Raw genomic sequence first — 15182 nt, forward strand, 5'->3', positions numbered from 1 at the left:
GCAGTGTGAGCAGGACATGCAAACTTGTCCAGGCATGAACCTGAGAGTTCATGGGAGAACAAAGGGAAGGGGGGGTAGACCTCGTGTTTAAGGGGTCAACAGCAAATACGGTGGCCCTAACCAAAGTATGATGATCATAAACTGGTGAATCCACACTCAGCTCTCCTCCAAGAAGGAAAACCATGCAAGAGAAGTCCACCTGGACTTCTTAGGTGAGGCCTTAGACATCCCCTTCTTCTTCCACCCATGCAGTGGAAGAGAGTCCAGGAAGAGGTGGAGGATGATGACGAGCTCAACAACGATGGAAAAGAAGGCAAAAACAAGGAAGAGCACTGAACACACTTCTTCCCTTTTCTTTCATGCATATTATTTGCCTTACACAGTGAAGGGCTAGTTGAGACAGTAACCAAAGATGAAGATACACTTACTGGAGGATCTGCTACTGGTAGAACTACTGTAACAGGAGTACTCCCCTCCTTAAAAGCAAATGAAGAAGCCAGGGCATCAGCCATCACCTTGGGTACACTCCCCCTGATCTTTCTTTTCTTACTCTGCTTGCCAAACTTCTCCCACTTGGAAAATCCCAGACAGCACTCTCCTTACAAGACATACAAGACAAAGCCCTAGTACAAGATTTACCTCTATATCAAGAACAATTACAATGTGGATCAATCACTGCGGATGACATGAACCACCAATGCGGATGCCCATGCCCCTTGCAATGGCACTACTCATGTTTTTTCACCATTGTGAAAAAATAAACAGCAATTATTATTATTATTTATTATTATTATTATTATTATTATTATTCAGCAGATGAAACCTATTCATAGGGAACAAGCCCACAGGGGCCACTGACTTGAAATTCAAGCTACCAAAGAACATGGTGTTCATTAGGAAGAAATAAGAGAAGTAAAGGGAAGCGGAAAAGAAGAGATTACACTTATTAAAAATAAAGAAATAAATTAATAAATCAATAAACAGATGAAAATGTATTATAATGCAAGAAGAATATTATTTGGGTAGTAATGCACTGCATCTTCACTTGAACTTCTGAAGTTCCAATTGCACGACATTCTATGGGAGGCTGTTCCACAGTTCAATGGTGTAAGGAATAAAGGACATCTGGAACTGAGAAATTCAACAGCGAGGCACATTTACTGCACATTGGTGCTGCTGTTCTGTCAATCTCATTGCTCTCGGCAGATAAAGGGGATCAGGGATCAATTGTGAATGTGAAAGATCTATGCTGAAATACAACTTATGAAAAATCACAAACAAGAGACCATCCATTGATGGTCCAAGTCATAAATACTACTATTTGGAAACAGAAACCTACTACCATGAACCACTCTATCTAAAAGAAATAAATCTCAGGCAGAAGCAGACATCCACACTGGAAAACAGTACTCTAGTAAAGGAAGTACAAACGACCTAAAACAGGTTGCAGTAATTTTATCAGCCATAAATATATGAGGCCTTACAAACAATACCTAACTTTCATGTGGCATTTGCTGAAACTTTCATTAGATGTTCTCAAAACTTAGATGTGAGTCAAAAGTTACACCTAGAATAGTTAAAGCTTCAGACTCATTCATTAAAGTTCCATCCACCTGAAGGGGAGGATGGGGTGGGAAATCTGTACGAGATCTGCTATTCAACTGTTTTCGTTTTGCTGGAGTTCAGCCTCATACCCCACTGACTAATCATTCCCTGATCCGGTCCATGTCCCAATTAAGGCTGAGGGCAGCTTCATTTCTCATAAGTGGAGACTTTACTACTCCCACAAGTGTTGCATCATTGGCATACTGAACAATTTTGTTTTCCAGGGCAACAACCATATCACTTGTATACACTAAAAATAACAGTGGACCAAGAACACTGCCCTGTGGAACTCTACACAATAGGTTTTGGTTCACTAAAGATCCCGTCCACAGCAACTCGCTGCTGCCTACCTGTAAGGAAATCTTGAAGTAATCCTAAAACATATCCACCCACTCCAAGATTCTGAAGTTTATAAATAAATGCCTTGTGTTTTACTAAATCGAAAGCAGCACTAAAATATATTTGAATTACTCTGCACTCAAAACCCTTATCAAGGTTCCCTTGCAAATGGCATGTCAAGTCTAATAGAGCATTGCAGGTACCTAGCTGCTTCCTGTATGCATGACATACTTATATAGTGACTTAAAAATGACATTTTTATGATAAATAAAAGTTTTATATATACTTACCAAGTAACTACATAGCTATTAGTTTCTAACTACGGCGGCAGTTTAAAATTTGAAATTCGCGGTAATGCTCTATTGTTTTGGTATAGGTAACTAGACCCCGCCCACTTTTGGGGAAGAATAGGTACAACAGTGCTGGAGAGCTCAATACTGTAGCCCACGGTATTAAAGAGAAGACCAAACTTTTGGTCTATCCTGGCTTCGAGGCTGGCGATGGCATCAGGTTCGGAAGAATGGGAGCCAGGTAACGGAGTTGATGGAAAAGTCAGAGGGTTGGTAATAGGGGAGAAAGGAGTCACAGGTGTAGGAGGAACAGGTTGAACAGCAATATCTGATTTCGGAGTAGAAACCTGACTGGCTAAACACCTGGATTCGGATCTACCAGCCGCCTTTCTCTCTCTTTCTGAAGTTTGTCAAGATGTGCATCTAAAACTTTTCCATTTCCCCTGATCCCAGTCTTTGCATTCTTCACATTTAAGCTCAAAAGAGCAAATCTGCCCTCTACAATGGCAACACGTAGTGTGCGAGTCATACTTAGCAGAAGTAAGTCTGATATTACAGTCTTTGCTGCAATACCAAATACATGTACTAGATAGATTAGAAACCGACATACTGAGTCACAATAAGTGAAAAAAAGTCTAAATAAAGAACTGGCTAAGCTAATAATGGTTAGCACACTACCAAATCGAATGAATACCCCACCAAAGGTGAAAGATACAACCATCCGGCGAAATTCAAACCAGAGCTGCTCAACCAACTGGTGATCAGTCGTTGACCGGCAGAAATGAATTGAGCTCTCCAGCACTGTTATACTTATTCTTCCCCGAAAGTGGGCAGGGTCTAGCCACCTACACCAAAACAATAGAGCGTCACCGCAAATTTCACATTTTGAACTACCATGATAGTTAGAAACTAATAGCTATGTAGTTACTTGGTAGGTTACTTATATAAAAAATAAGTTTTTCAGAAACTTTGGAGATCACAGGGAGAATAGAGATTGGCCTGTGGTTACTGCAGTCTGCAGATATGCCACTCTTTGGAGCAGGCACTGTATTACTAAACTTGCGGTCATCTGCAAAGATAATGCATCCACATAAAAATCTATAGAATCTACTAATCTTGGAAGACAAAACACTAGAAAATTTTTTAATACAAAGGGAAGAAACCATCAGGATCTTCTCCTTCCCAGCTATCAAGATTATTTAGTTTTCTTAACATCCCTGGAGCAAAATGTAAATTTTCTAAGAACAGGTTCAGGATTACAAGTATCAGGGAGAGGGACATCCTCAGCTGATTGCTTAGCTTCAAAAGCTTGATGAAGCAATTCAGCCTTTTCCCTAGGGCCAGTAGCCAATCTACCATTCTGCTAATAGTGATGGAATGGCAGACAAGCCTGACCCAAAGATAGATGATGCCAATTTGGTCCACCACAGATGAGGCTGAGTAATTCCTTTACATTTCTGCTTTCAGGAATTACTGTAATTTCTCTTGTTTGTATGGTAAGTTCTATTCACAGCATGGCTAGACTCAACAAAAATTGTGCAATTTTCATTTGAACGACTTTGCCTCCATTCGTTGAATTTGGCCTGTTTGTCATGGTAGGCTCGTCTACATGCATTGTCAAACCATGGCTGGTATTTGTCCTAAATTTGGTGGCCTTTCTAGAGACATACCTTATTAAAATAGCCATCAGCATTTCATTTAACTTCTTCCTGGGTTCAGATCTAGTATGGCATCTGAAATATTAAGTGCTTGACAAGCTTCAATAATGCAAACCTAATTGGCTCTGGATTTCAGCCAAAAGACAATCATATATAGAATCATTGATATTTCGATTCCGGTAAACAGCTAATGTGTAAACGTTGTAGAACTTACTGAAAATTTTAAAACAAAGAACTTCTACACCCAAATTTTTTCTGACAATAAATAGGTCATCCAGACTTAGTGTATAATGCCATATCTTGCACATCTGGGATGTTACAACAATAAATAAAGTCAGGGCCAAAAAACCCTGGGATTAAAAACTCAACTTTTGACTTATTACTACTTACAAGAGTCTCTGATAAAAACATCAAATCGTAGTTACGGGTACAACTCTGGAGAGCAAGAAAATTTGATCTCAAGCCCTGACTATCTGAGTAAAGTTCTTTGCAATTTTTCTTACTTTAATGAGTAACAGGCCCAAGGTTCAGCTCAATGTCTCCCGAAAGAATTAAAATTAACAACATAAAATCAGTATCAGAACTCATAAATAGACTCATAACAACAGTAACATTGTAAAATTCAACAGAACAATAAACAACACTACCATCAACAACAACAATGTTTTTAAATTACAGTATTTACAAAATTCTCTTGAGAGTATAAATAAACGTCCCCATACGTCACTGAAAAAAGTGGCAGAAGCAACTGGTTGACAAGGTGGGGCCGGCACACCTTGTAAGGCAAAAGAAATCAGCCAGGTTTGCCACAACAACTGGGGCAGGACAGCCAGGAAGGATTTAGAAATAAAACACTCAGAAGGAAAAGATTAGGTAAAGATGATGGCACTTTCCTGACCACCAAACAACTTTTGCTTTCTCACCAGCCTGTCCTACACAGGAAAGTGAACAAAAAAGAGGAAAAATGCCAGATTGTACCCTCAGGCAAGGGAACTCAAACCCAAGACCATGGAAGGCCACTGTACAATGGCTATGGCACAGTCCAAGGATGGAGAACAAGGTTTGTATTCTGAGTAACCTTCTCTTAAAAGGGTTCCTACCAAGGCTAAAGAGTCCCTTCTACCCACTGGTTTGATTTCAGAGTGTCCTTCTCCTAAAAGAGTTGCCTGCCAAGGCTAAAGAGTCTCTTCTACCCTACACTGTGTAGGCAGCAACGTCACACCCTAAAGTGAATGTTGCTAAGAAAAGTCATATTAACCCACTACCCATAATTCAGAAGGCAACAAACAAACAAGCGAGCAAATAGAACATAATTCTCATCCAAGTTTTCAACTAATAGTCTGGGTTGACAATCGAGTGCAGCACATCTGTACTATCTGGCAGCCAAAGAAACATGAACAGTGATCGAAAGTGAGTGCGGGTTTCTCCCAGTCATCCCTCCATCTCCATCATTTAACTAACTACTATGTTAAGTTCTAAAGCCAATGCAGATTGCACTGCAGGATACTCCTACTGTACTTAAAAGTCAAAGGTTTGTATTGCCAAGGAAATTTTATTCCCAAAGAATTATCATATAAAAAGAGATATATATTTACTGTAATACAAAAACAGAGATACATTATTTTTATAATACAAATTTTCATACAGGAAAAACCCATTTTTGGTATATGCTGAGTCCTCAAAGGAGTGGAGTTACTGGGGCTCCATAAGACAGACCAACTAACATACAGAACATAAATAGACTCAAGGCAAGAAGTCTCTTTCTCTTGCCTACAGCAGCTACTTAGGAGGTGACCATTAACCTCTCTTCCTCAGATGTGACAACATCTGTGGAAGATGGGTGAACTGCAATCTCCTGGGTAGCTGCTGTGGTCTGGCCTAGACAGACTATGAGAGAATTATTGATCATACTTGGATACGCTTTATGGAGCCCCAGAGAGACCATAAGGGTAACTCCCTTGAAGATGAACAGCAGTTACACTATCAAAAAGAGCATACAGAAAAATGCATGCATACCTGAGAACGTGTCTGACAAACGGCTAAGCCTAAAGCACCTGCCCATGTTAAGCCACATATACCTCCAGACCCAACTAATGTCTGAAGTACAGAGCCATCTTGAAGGGACCATACATTCACCATACCATTGATGCTCTTCTGGCATCCTGAAAAGGAGTTTGAGACATAATATTGTTATTAAACATCAACCTTCACTTTCACCATTTTGAGTAATGCACAATAAAATTTTTAATAAAACAAATATCAATAAAACATAGGTATCACACCTGTTGCTAACATTAGACCTGAAGAGGATATGGCCAACGCAGTTACAGGACTCTGGTGACCTCGTAGTTGAAGTAAACATTGTGGGCTATGTGTTTTTGATGCCTGGCACTCTTCAGCTAAAGCACTGTAATAAAAGTAAATTTTGCTTGATGAAATCAGCCACTACTTTTAGAGATCTTACAGATACCCTTTGAATTTATGTACAAGCAATTAATTTACATTAAATTTAAACTTTGTTAATGATATTCAGGAAACATAAGCTTGAAATGTGGTAAATCATAGGCACAGGGTTCATAATAAAGAAACCATAAACATACTGATAAATAAAGTAACAGATAATTAGCATTGCATGTTAATATAAGGTTTTTAAACTTGAGAACCAACATTCTTTAGTAACTGTCCCAAATTTATTTCACAATTACGTAACGATATTAAAAGCAGCAGTCTCACTTGAAATCTCATACTTTTGTAAGGCAACACACTCCATACAATAACCAAACTTATTTGATTTGGCATATCATATGAAGAATCTTCCTGCAATTTTACAACCTTAAATTAAGTATTTTGAAACAAACACTACATCAGAGCAATGACATTTGCTCCAATTTTACATATTCACTTCACAGCACTGTAAAATTGGAGCCGAAAACAAGTCTGACTTTTGTGAAAACTATCCATATGATTATATAAATAACAAATTTTTTAAGCAATTTGTATTTCTTTTAGGTATACAAACCAGAGCCTTCCATATACTGAAGTATCCTTCAGCACAACTGGGACTGCCATTGAATCTAACAAGATATTTAACTGGTGGAGTTGGGGTGAGAGGGGGTAACCCTCACTTATTTCCCTCTCAACACTTCCCTCTTTCCTTCAGCCCAAGGGACAGAGCAGGTCAATTGAGTGGGTTCAACGTACATGAAAGGCTATGGTTCGTATGCTTAGGAAAGATACAAATTGCATTAAAATTTTGTTACTTGTTCCTGTGGGGTACAACCATTGCCCTTCATATGAGGAGACTTACCCCTAAGAAGGGTTAAATCTCAATATATTCCAGCCAGGATCTGGAGTTGGATTCCATCCGAAAACTTCATGCTCCCAGTTGCTCACGCAAGCAAGGGAAAAGTTGGCAGTAGGGACCTGGGCCAAGGAACCCTGAAACAAGAAGGAACTGAAGTAATGGAGATTATTTCAGGAAACCATGACATCACCCAAGGGAGCTGTCAAGTCAGTGCGCAGCTTATTCAGGCTATCTACCAAGCAATGGGTTCATAAAAGCTCTATCATGCCCTTCCTCCCCTTTATTAACAGAGGAAGGTCTGAGGGTGATGCATTCTAAACTACTCAGAACAGATGCCTGTTGTGTATTTACCTGTATCTTATTTGATTCCAGAGTGTACTTCAGCCTGGACTCTGCTTAAAAAGAGGAAAAGGAAAGGAAGGGGGCCCATTCACCCCTCATTCTAAAAAAATGTACCGTGGTCAAGTACAGTACTTAGATAAGACGTAGAGTCTGATCGGTACTCACTAACTATACATCTTGTTGAGCAGCCACCAAAGGTCCCAGGGAGAAGGTGTCCAGAGACTTGTGGGCAATATACCTCAAGTAGAATGAGGTAAAGGTAATCTGGTTATACCAACTTCCACCCTTATTACCTGAAACACCAAGAAGTTCTTCTGAAAGGCTTAAGACGATCCCATGCTCTTAACTTTGAGTGCTATTGAGTGAGAGGGGTGGGGGGGTAGGACTCCTCTGGAGAGGAATTGTAGACTCCCTTGATAACATCACAAAGCCAAAAAGAAAGGGTGTTCTTGGAAACTACCTTCTTACACTTACTTGTACTAACAAAAACATCTCCTACGCCCTGGCCTAAAGGAGTGAGTTTTCCAAATAGTACTTAGGGGTGCAAACCAGGCAAAACAGCATCTCATCACGGTTTCCATCACTGAGGTCTCAAAAGGAGAGGACTGAGAAACTCTCAAACCTCTCATTTGGAACAGATGCATTCTAAGTCTTAGCTACGAGCTCTGGGATGAAAGAGAAAGAGAGGGAACCCCACCCTTCCGAATGCTGAACAAGATAAAAGACAGACCATGTAACTCTCCTACTCTCTTTGCAGAAGCTAAAGCCAAGAGAAAGACAGTCTTCATCATTAAGCCTCTGTCCAAGGAAACCAACAGAGGCTTGAAGGGAGGCCTTGTATGGCTACATAACACCAACGATGCATCCCACTCTAGGGGCTAAAGCTCCCGTGGCAGGTAACACTGCTCAAACGCTCAAAGTTTCTAGGATGCCTGGATAACTCTGCCAAGGCAGAGATAGCCAGTTTGAAGACCTGAGAGGTGGCTGCTTCTATGCAGGTGGATAAGAAAGTCTGCCATACCCTAAACAAATACTACATCAAAGAGCAACCCTTTCTACAACACCAATTACAGATGGTCCACTTTCCTTAGTACACATTTGCAGAGAAATGATGGAGGCACCCAAACAACTATCTCACGCTGCCCTGCAAGAAAACCCCCTCTCTTTCATAGCATGTATGTGATAACATCTGCTTTTGAAGGAAAGGTGGAAAGGCAAACACAGGCAGTCCCTGCTTTCAGGTGGCAACGGTTAATGCCGTTTTAGTGTTACAGCGCTTGGCTAGTGACACCGTTATCCAAATTTTCGGTGCAGGTAAGCAGTTTATTGGCATCGGTAAGTGGTTTATTGGCGCCGATAACCGGTTATCGGTGCCAATATCTCAGTGGCGCCATTACGTGGTTTATTGGTGCTATTATTGCCGATTTTTGGTTACCCACGCTTGACCGGAAACGGAACCTCCTCCGTTAACCGGGGACTGCCTGTGCATCCAAGTTGTCCCAAGGATGTTGGAAAGCATCCTCTATCGCTGCCCACTGGTCTAGAATTGGGAATAGAAAACTCAAAGTTTTCTGTTTAATCTGGCTACAAACGGACCGATCATGGGAAACCTCGATATCTTGAACAACCTCTCCACTACCAAACCATCTCCACCACCTGACTCTGGTGACTAGACTAATGCACCAGAATATTCCACCTGCCCGAATGTATCTGGCTGACAACTACATGGTCTGAAAAGCTGCCCTTTCATGAAACTGTAATGCCAACTGGCATAGGGTCTGATGTTTTATACACCCCCTGTTTGTTGATGTAGGCTATCACAGTTGCATTGTTGCTCCTTAACACCAACTACCCTCTCAAATGATCTTGGAATGCTTGCATTGCCAAGAGTTCACATGCAGATGTAGTGTATCCTTTGTCCAAACACCAGAAACCAACTCTCCTCTCAGCTGTGTGCCCCATCCCTGCAAGCCACTTGCTGTGGCAGTGGAGGCAGGGGCGTTCCTAGATATTTTGGGGCCCAGGGGGTACAGTCCCATTTGGGGCCCTTCTCATGGGGTGGGAGGCAAGCGAAGCGAGCCAAAGCAGCTGGGGGGTTCAAGGGGAGGCGCTGTAAGCCCTCAAAGGGAAAATATTTAGAATATGAGCAAATGTAGGATCATTTTAAAGGCATTTGTAAATGCAAATTTCAGAAATTTTATTTCTTAAATTTCGCATTTTGGGGCTCCCATTACTTTGGGGCCTGGGGGGCGATTTCAAACAGCGCCCCCGAATGCCACTGAGTGGAGGAAGGGGATCGCCACTCAACAACTTCCTCCCTTCTTTTCACCTTTTCCTAACTTTCTGGACTGGCCAGAGAATGGGGGACAAAAGGACTGAGAAGACTCCCTGCCTTTCTTGGAAGAGAAAGCTTACTAAGCTTTCTATATGGGCTTCTGAAGTGGAGGATCCTTAAACGGACCAGACATCGAGGGCTTGGCTGAACCCACAAAGCTGGAGTCCAGGGAATCCTGCATCCTAAGCTCAACCATGGCCTCTACCTTCCCCAAAGGAAACTACAGAGGCAAGCGTAACACCAAACTGTTTTGAAGCAAGAGGCAACTCTCATGGGACACCTACCTGGAGAGGAAGAGAGAATACTATCTCTCCTAAAAAAATATCAGAATCACCCAATGGGTGGTGGCCTGGCATGTCAGTAAGGTAATAGCCCTACCTCTGGACACCACAACCCCCTGTACATTGCTTTCTCATCCACATATGAGATACCTGTCACAGTATAGTCTGTGAGGAGTTCATACACAGATCTAGCTGAGAGTAGTAGTAGTATTAAAGTAGTTTAACCAGACCACTGAGCTGACTTTCAGCTCTCGTAGGGCTGGCCCAAAGGATTAGAATAAAATACCACATAACCACATGTTCTCATACTGTAACACATACACACAATAAATACATTTACTCATGCTTCCACACTAAAAAGGTATATTAAAATTCATAATGAGTTAAATAATATTTAAAAAAATTAAATTTAAATTCGTCAAATGCTACAAGGGTTTTCGTTCTTTTATTATTTACTTATTTTTATATTTTATCTATCAAACCACAGTTCCTCATGAAAAACAAAATTGGAACGACTGAAAATGTAACAGATTCTGACAAAATTTCATTCATTAATTTATTTCCAAAGGTTGACAGTCACTGTTGGTCACACTCTGGACACACACAATATGTGTCTGACCATTACCATTACCTTGCACTCTGGAGCCAGGCCACATGGGCTGCTCATTAACCCTTTAACGCTGAAGCCCTATTTTCAAAAACGTCTCCCGTATGCCAGCGGCCTCCGAGAGGTAGCGCCGAAGCGGAAAAAAAGTTTTTTCAATAAATCACAGCGCGCTTAGTTTTCAAGATTAAGAGTTCATTTTTGGCTCCTTTTTTTCTCATTGCCTGAAGTTTAGTATGCAACCATCAGAAATAAAAAAAAATATCATTATCATACATAAATATTGGAATATATGAAAGCGAAAAAAAAACTCGTATATAATTGTATACAAATCGCGCTGTAAGGAAAACGGTTGAAGCTAATGAGTTAATTTTTTTTAGTTGTATTGTACACTAAATTGCAATGATTTTGGTATATAACAGATTGTAAAACGATTAAAGCAACACAGAGAAAATATTATCACAAAATGATGCATGAATTCATAACAAGCGGACGTAAAAAATTTTTTTTTTCAAAAATTCATCAAAAATCAAAATTTTGTGCTAGAGACTTTCCAATTGTGCCAAAATGAAGGAAATTGATTGAATATTACTAGGCTGTAAGTTTTTTAGCTTACAATTGCATTTTTGAACCATTTCGATCGAGTTAAAGTTGACCAAAGGTTGATTTTTTTCTATTTATCGTTATTTCGATGTAAATATTAAAAAACTGTGAAGAGCTAAAGGAATGATATATTTTTTGTTGTATTCTACATGAAATTGCACACATTTTGATGTATAACACTTTATGTAATGAATAATATGAAATGGCAAAAAAATTACGGCAAGCTGACGCAAGAAATGATAGGATTTTCAGCGGAGTTCGCGCGTGCGGAGCGGAGGAAAATTTTTTTTTCAAAAATTCACCAAAATTCTAAATATTGTGCTAGAGACTTTCTGTTTGTTGCAAAATGAAGGTAAATGATTGATTGTTACTCGAATGTAATAATTATGGCTTACGGATGCGTTTTTCGATCATTTCGGTCGAGTCAAAGTTGACCGAATGTTAAAATTCACTTTGGTTGCTGGGTCCTTCTCCAGCATCCCAGTCTAAAACTCGCCTCACACGCTCACTTCCGACAGGCAGTATGCGCCTTTCATGGTCCTGACGCCTTTGTGACATATCTACAAACGTCCTGTTGCAGCACGAATACGCAAAAACACTTGCCAAAGTTCTGCAAAACACGTCTGCGTCAAAATATCGCTCCTGCAAGGTCCGGCGCTGATGCTATCTGGCGTGAGTAGGAGGGGAATTCGGCGCATGCGCGTCTGGGTGATGCTCAAAAACAACACAACACCTGGATCCGTGAACTCCCAGCATCCGCCAAGGCGCATGATTTGAAATCTTCCGCAAACTAGGCCTATAATTATTTTTCCGCGAATATTTAAAAAAAGCATTTTCAGTTGACGTTTGCAACATCCACTCGGCATTCGACAGACAATTTTTGACGACGTTTAAAACGTCCAACAGGCGTTTAAGGGTTAAGTGTCCATGTGTCAGACGAGTATGGCCTATTCTGAGATGTTAGAATTACTTGTGCATGTCTCCCTCTCTGATAAGATGAACTCCATTTTTTAACTTTAGGTTTTATTTGTTTTAATTTATTATTTTCAGGTTCTTCATTCCACATATGTTGCCATTTATTTATGATATCCACCTTTATGTGTTACATAATCAGTAACAGGGATACTGACCGCTTCCTTGTGGAACACCATTTTCAAGTGGAAATATACTTGACAATACATCATCAATTCTCACCTGGAAAGTTCGAATCCCCGACCGGCCAATGAAGAATAAGAGGAATTTATTTCTGGTGACAGAAATTAATTTCCTAGCCACGTAAAATAAATCTAATCCTTCGGGCCAGCCCTAGGAGAGCTGTTAATCATCTCAGTGGTCTGGTTAAACTAAGATATACTTAACTCACCTGGGAAGTGCGATTTGTCAGAAAGTTTTGGATAAACCTAGGTAAATGTCCATGGATGCTGTTTTTATGTAACGTTTTTAGTATTGCATACCTCCATGTAGTATCATAATGCCTTTTCAATGTCAAAAAAGACAGCTATAGTAATTTGTTTTCATTAAAATCCTCTTCGTATGTGGTCTTCCAAGTTAGACAGAGAATCCAGTGTAGATCTGTTACATTGTAGCCCAAATTGAGTGGGAGTCAAAATTTTATTTTCTCGAATGTGCCATGTTAGTCGAGCATTTACCATTTTCTCTAGTAATGTGCACAAACAACTTGTTAAAGAATCTGGTCTGTAATTGTTTACATTACTGGGATCTTTTCCAGGTTTGGGGATAGGAATAATTATTGCTTTACACCATTCATCACGAAATAAATTTCGAAGCCATAAGTAGTTATAAAACTCTAATAAGTATGACTTTGCCAAACGTGCTAAATGGCAGATCATTTCAAAACAAATACTGTCACCTCCAGGGGCAGATTTATTGCTGTTCAACAGAGCAAATTCCAACTCTTTAATATTAAATTTTCTATTATAACATATATCTTCTGTTGTTTCAAAATTTATCGTTATTAATTCTATACTATTTTTCTTCGTGCAGAAATGCTCATCTAAATTTTTGTCACAACTTACTTTTGCTAAATTTTCTCCTATTACATTATTTATTTCTTTTGGATCAAGTATTCTTTTCCCATCTTTTATTATGTCATGTCTAGGTGGTTTAAAATGGGTGCCATTTATTTTCCTGAATTTTTCCCATATTTTTTGTATGGGAGTACTATTAGAGAGATCCGATACATATTTCCTCAATGAAATGATTCTTCCTTGAATTACTTCTCTTTCAAATTTTGCAGACATTTTGTTATATAGAGGTTTTAATGTATCTATTTCTAATAATAATGTAGTCAGATTTTGTGAATTTTCTTCTAATATCAGTAATGTTTTATTTATTTTACTGAACTTTCTATTCAAATTATCTAATCGTCTTCCAATTTGGTGTTTTATTTTTATTAATTCTGTTAGTTTTTCAGACCACTATGGGACTTTGTGTTTTGTTGGATGGGATGTTGATTTTGGTATTGCTCTATCAGCAGCATTTTTAATGAAATCAACAAGAAATTTATTAGTTTCATTATGGTCTTTTAAATATTCGAATGATGGGGTATTCCTAGTGTGGAATACATATCGCTCCTAATCTGCTTTATAAATGTTATACTGTATTGAGGGACATGCTTGGTGTGATTATTTTGTAATAATGAAATTAATATTGGGAAATGATCACTTGTATGCAAGTCGTCAACTCTATTCCAATCCAATCTGTCTACTATATTTGTTGTACATAGAGTTGAGTCCATTGAGAAAAATGTTCCATGTGTTTTATAAAAATATGTGCTGATTTCGTTATCATTTATACAGCACATGTCATATGAATCTACGAATTCTTCTATTTTACCCCCTGCTCTATTTGAGTCTGTACAATTACGGTCCCACATCGGGTTGTAGCACTGAAATCACCTACTATTAATGTAGGTTCCTTGGCATCATTAAGTAATTTTTTAAGTTTGTCAATGCCGTAATTTTTATTAGGTTGGTTGCATAAATTATAAATTACACAGTTATCATTTTTTATTCAAATTTTAATACATGGTATTTGCAACTCAGTGATGTTTACAGGTACTTTGTCATAAACTACTTTGTTATGTACCTAAATTTCCTTCTTCTTCTTGTGATGTTGACGCTAAGGTATATTTACCTATTGTTGATACTTTTTTGTTGACAAGTGAACATAATATCATTGGTTCATATTCTTTTAGTAATCATTGTATTTCTCCTAGGTGTAATCTGGTCTGTAGACCATTTACGTTCCATTGTACAATATAGCTATTGAAAATATTTTATAATAGTGGTCGAGTTTTGCTTTCTTTTTATTTATATTATCAACTTGGAATTTTTCTAATAATTTCCACGACATTCATTTGTTTTTCTTTATGATATACTAAGTGCTCAATGCACACGCAACCTTTTTCATGGGTACTCAAATCTGTGGTTTCTTTTTCTCTACATTTCATAAAATTTCTTATAATGTTTGTTGAACCATGTTTTTTTATGTTTTTGTTATTATTGCACAATTCTACAAAACAATCATTACATCCACGTGTTTTCATGTACATTCCTTGTTTCATTTGCTCTTGTACCAATTATTGGTGATGGAGTAATCTTTCCTCCCTTGACATTATCATCTTTAACATCAGTGTTTTGGATATCTGTACCCATAGGTTTTACTACTATTTTATGAGATAAAGGTACATTCTTATTTTTTTTCTTTTCTTTCTTTATATCCTTTGTCTTTGTTTTAACCAATGTTGCTCTAATTATGGTTGGTTTTTTCATTTTGGGTGGTGTTCTCTCCAAAGACCT

The 15182-nt window shown here is 38.8% G+C and overlaps 1 protein-coding gene across 1 annotated transcript in view; it reads right to left on the bottom strand.

The window, feature by feature from the left end:
- Positions 1–15182, bottom strand: part of LOC136831091 (probable E3 ubiquitin-protein ligase HERC1) — an 801341-nt gene that overhangs the window by 112553 nt on the left and 673606 nt on the right. The window contains exons 60-61 of the mRNA XM_067091041.1: positions 6175–6299; positions 5909–6054 (exon numbers count right to left, since the gene is read on the bottom strand). Of these exons, the coding sequence (XP_066947142.1) occupies positions 5909–6054; positions 6175–6299 (271 nt within the window). The remainder of the gene's footprint in view (positions 1–5908; positions 6055–6174; positions 6300–15182) is intronic.

The sequence above is a fragment of the Macrobrachium rosenbergii genome, chromosome 48 (genome assembly GCF_040412425.1).
Source record: "Macrobrachium rosenbergii isolate ZJJX-2024 chromosome 48, ASM4041242v1, whole genome shotgun sequence".
Lineage (NCBI taxonomy): Eukaryota > Metazoa > Arthropoda > Malacostraca > Decapoda > Palaemonidae > Macrobrachium > Macrobrachium rosenbergii.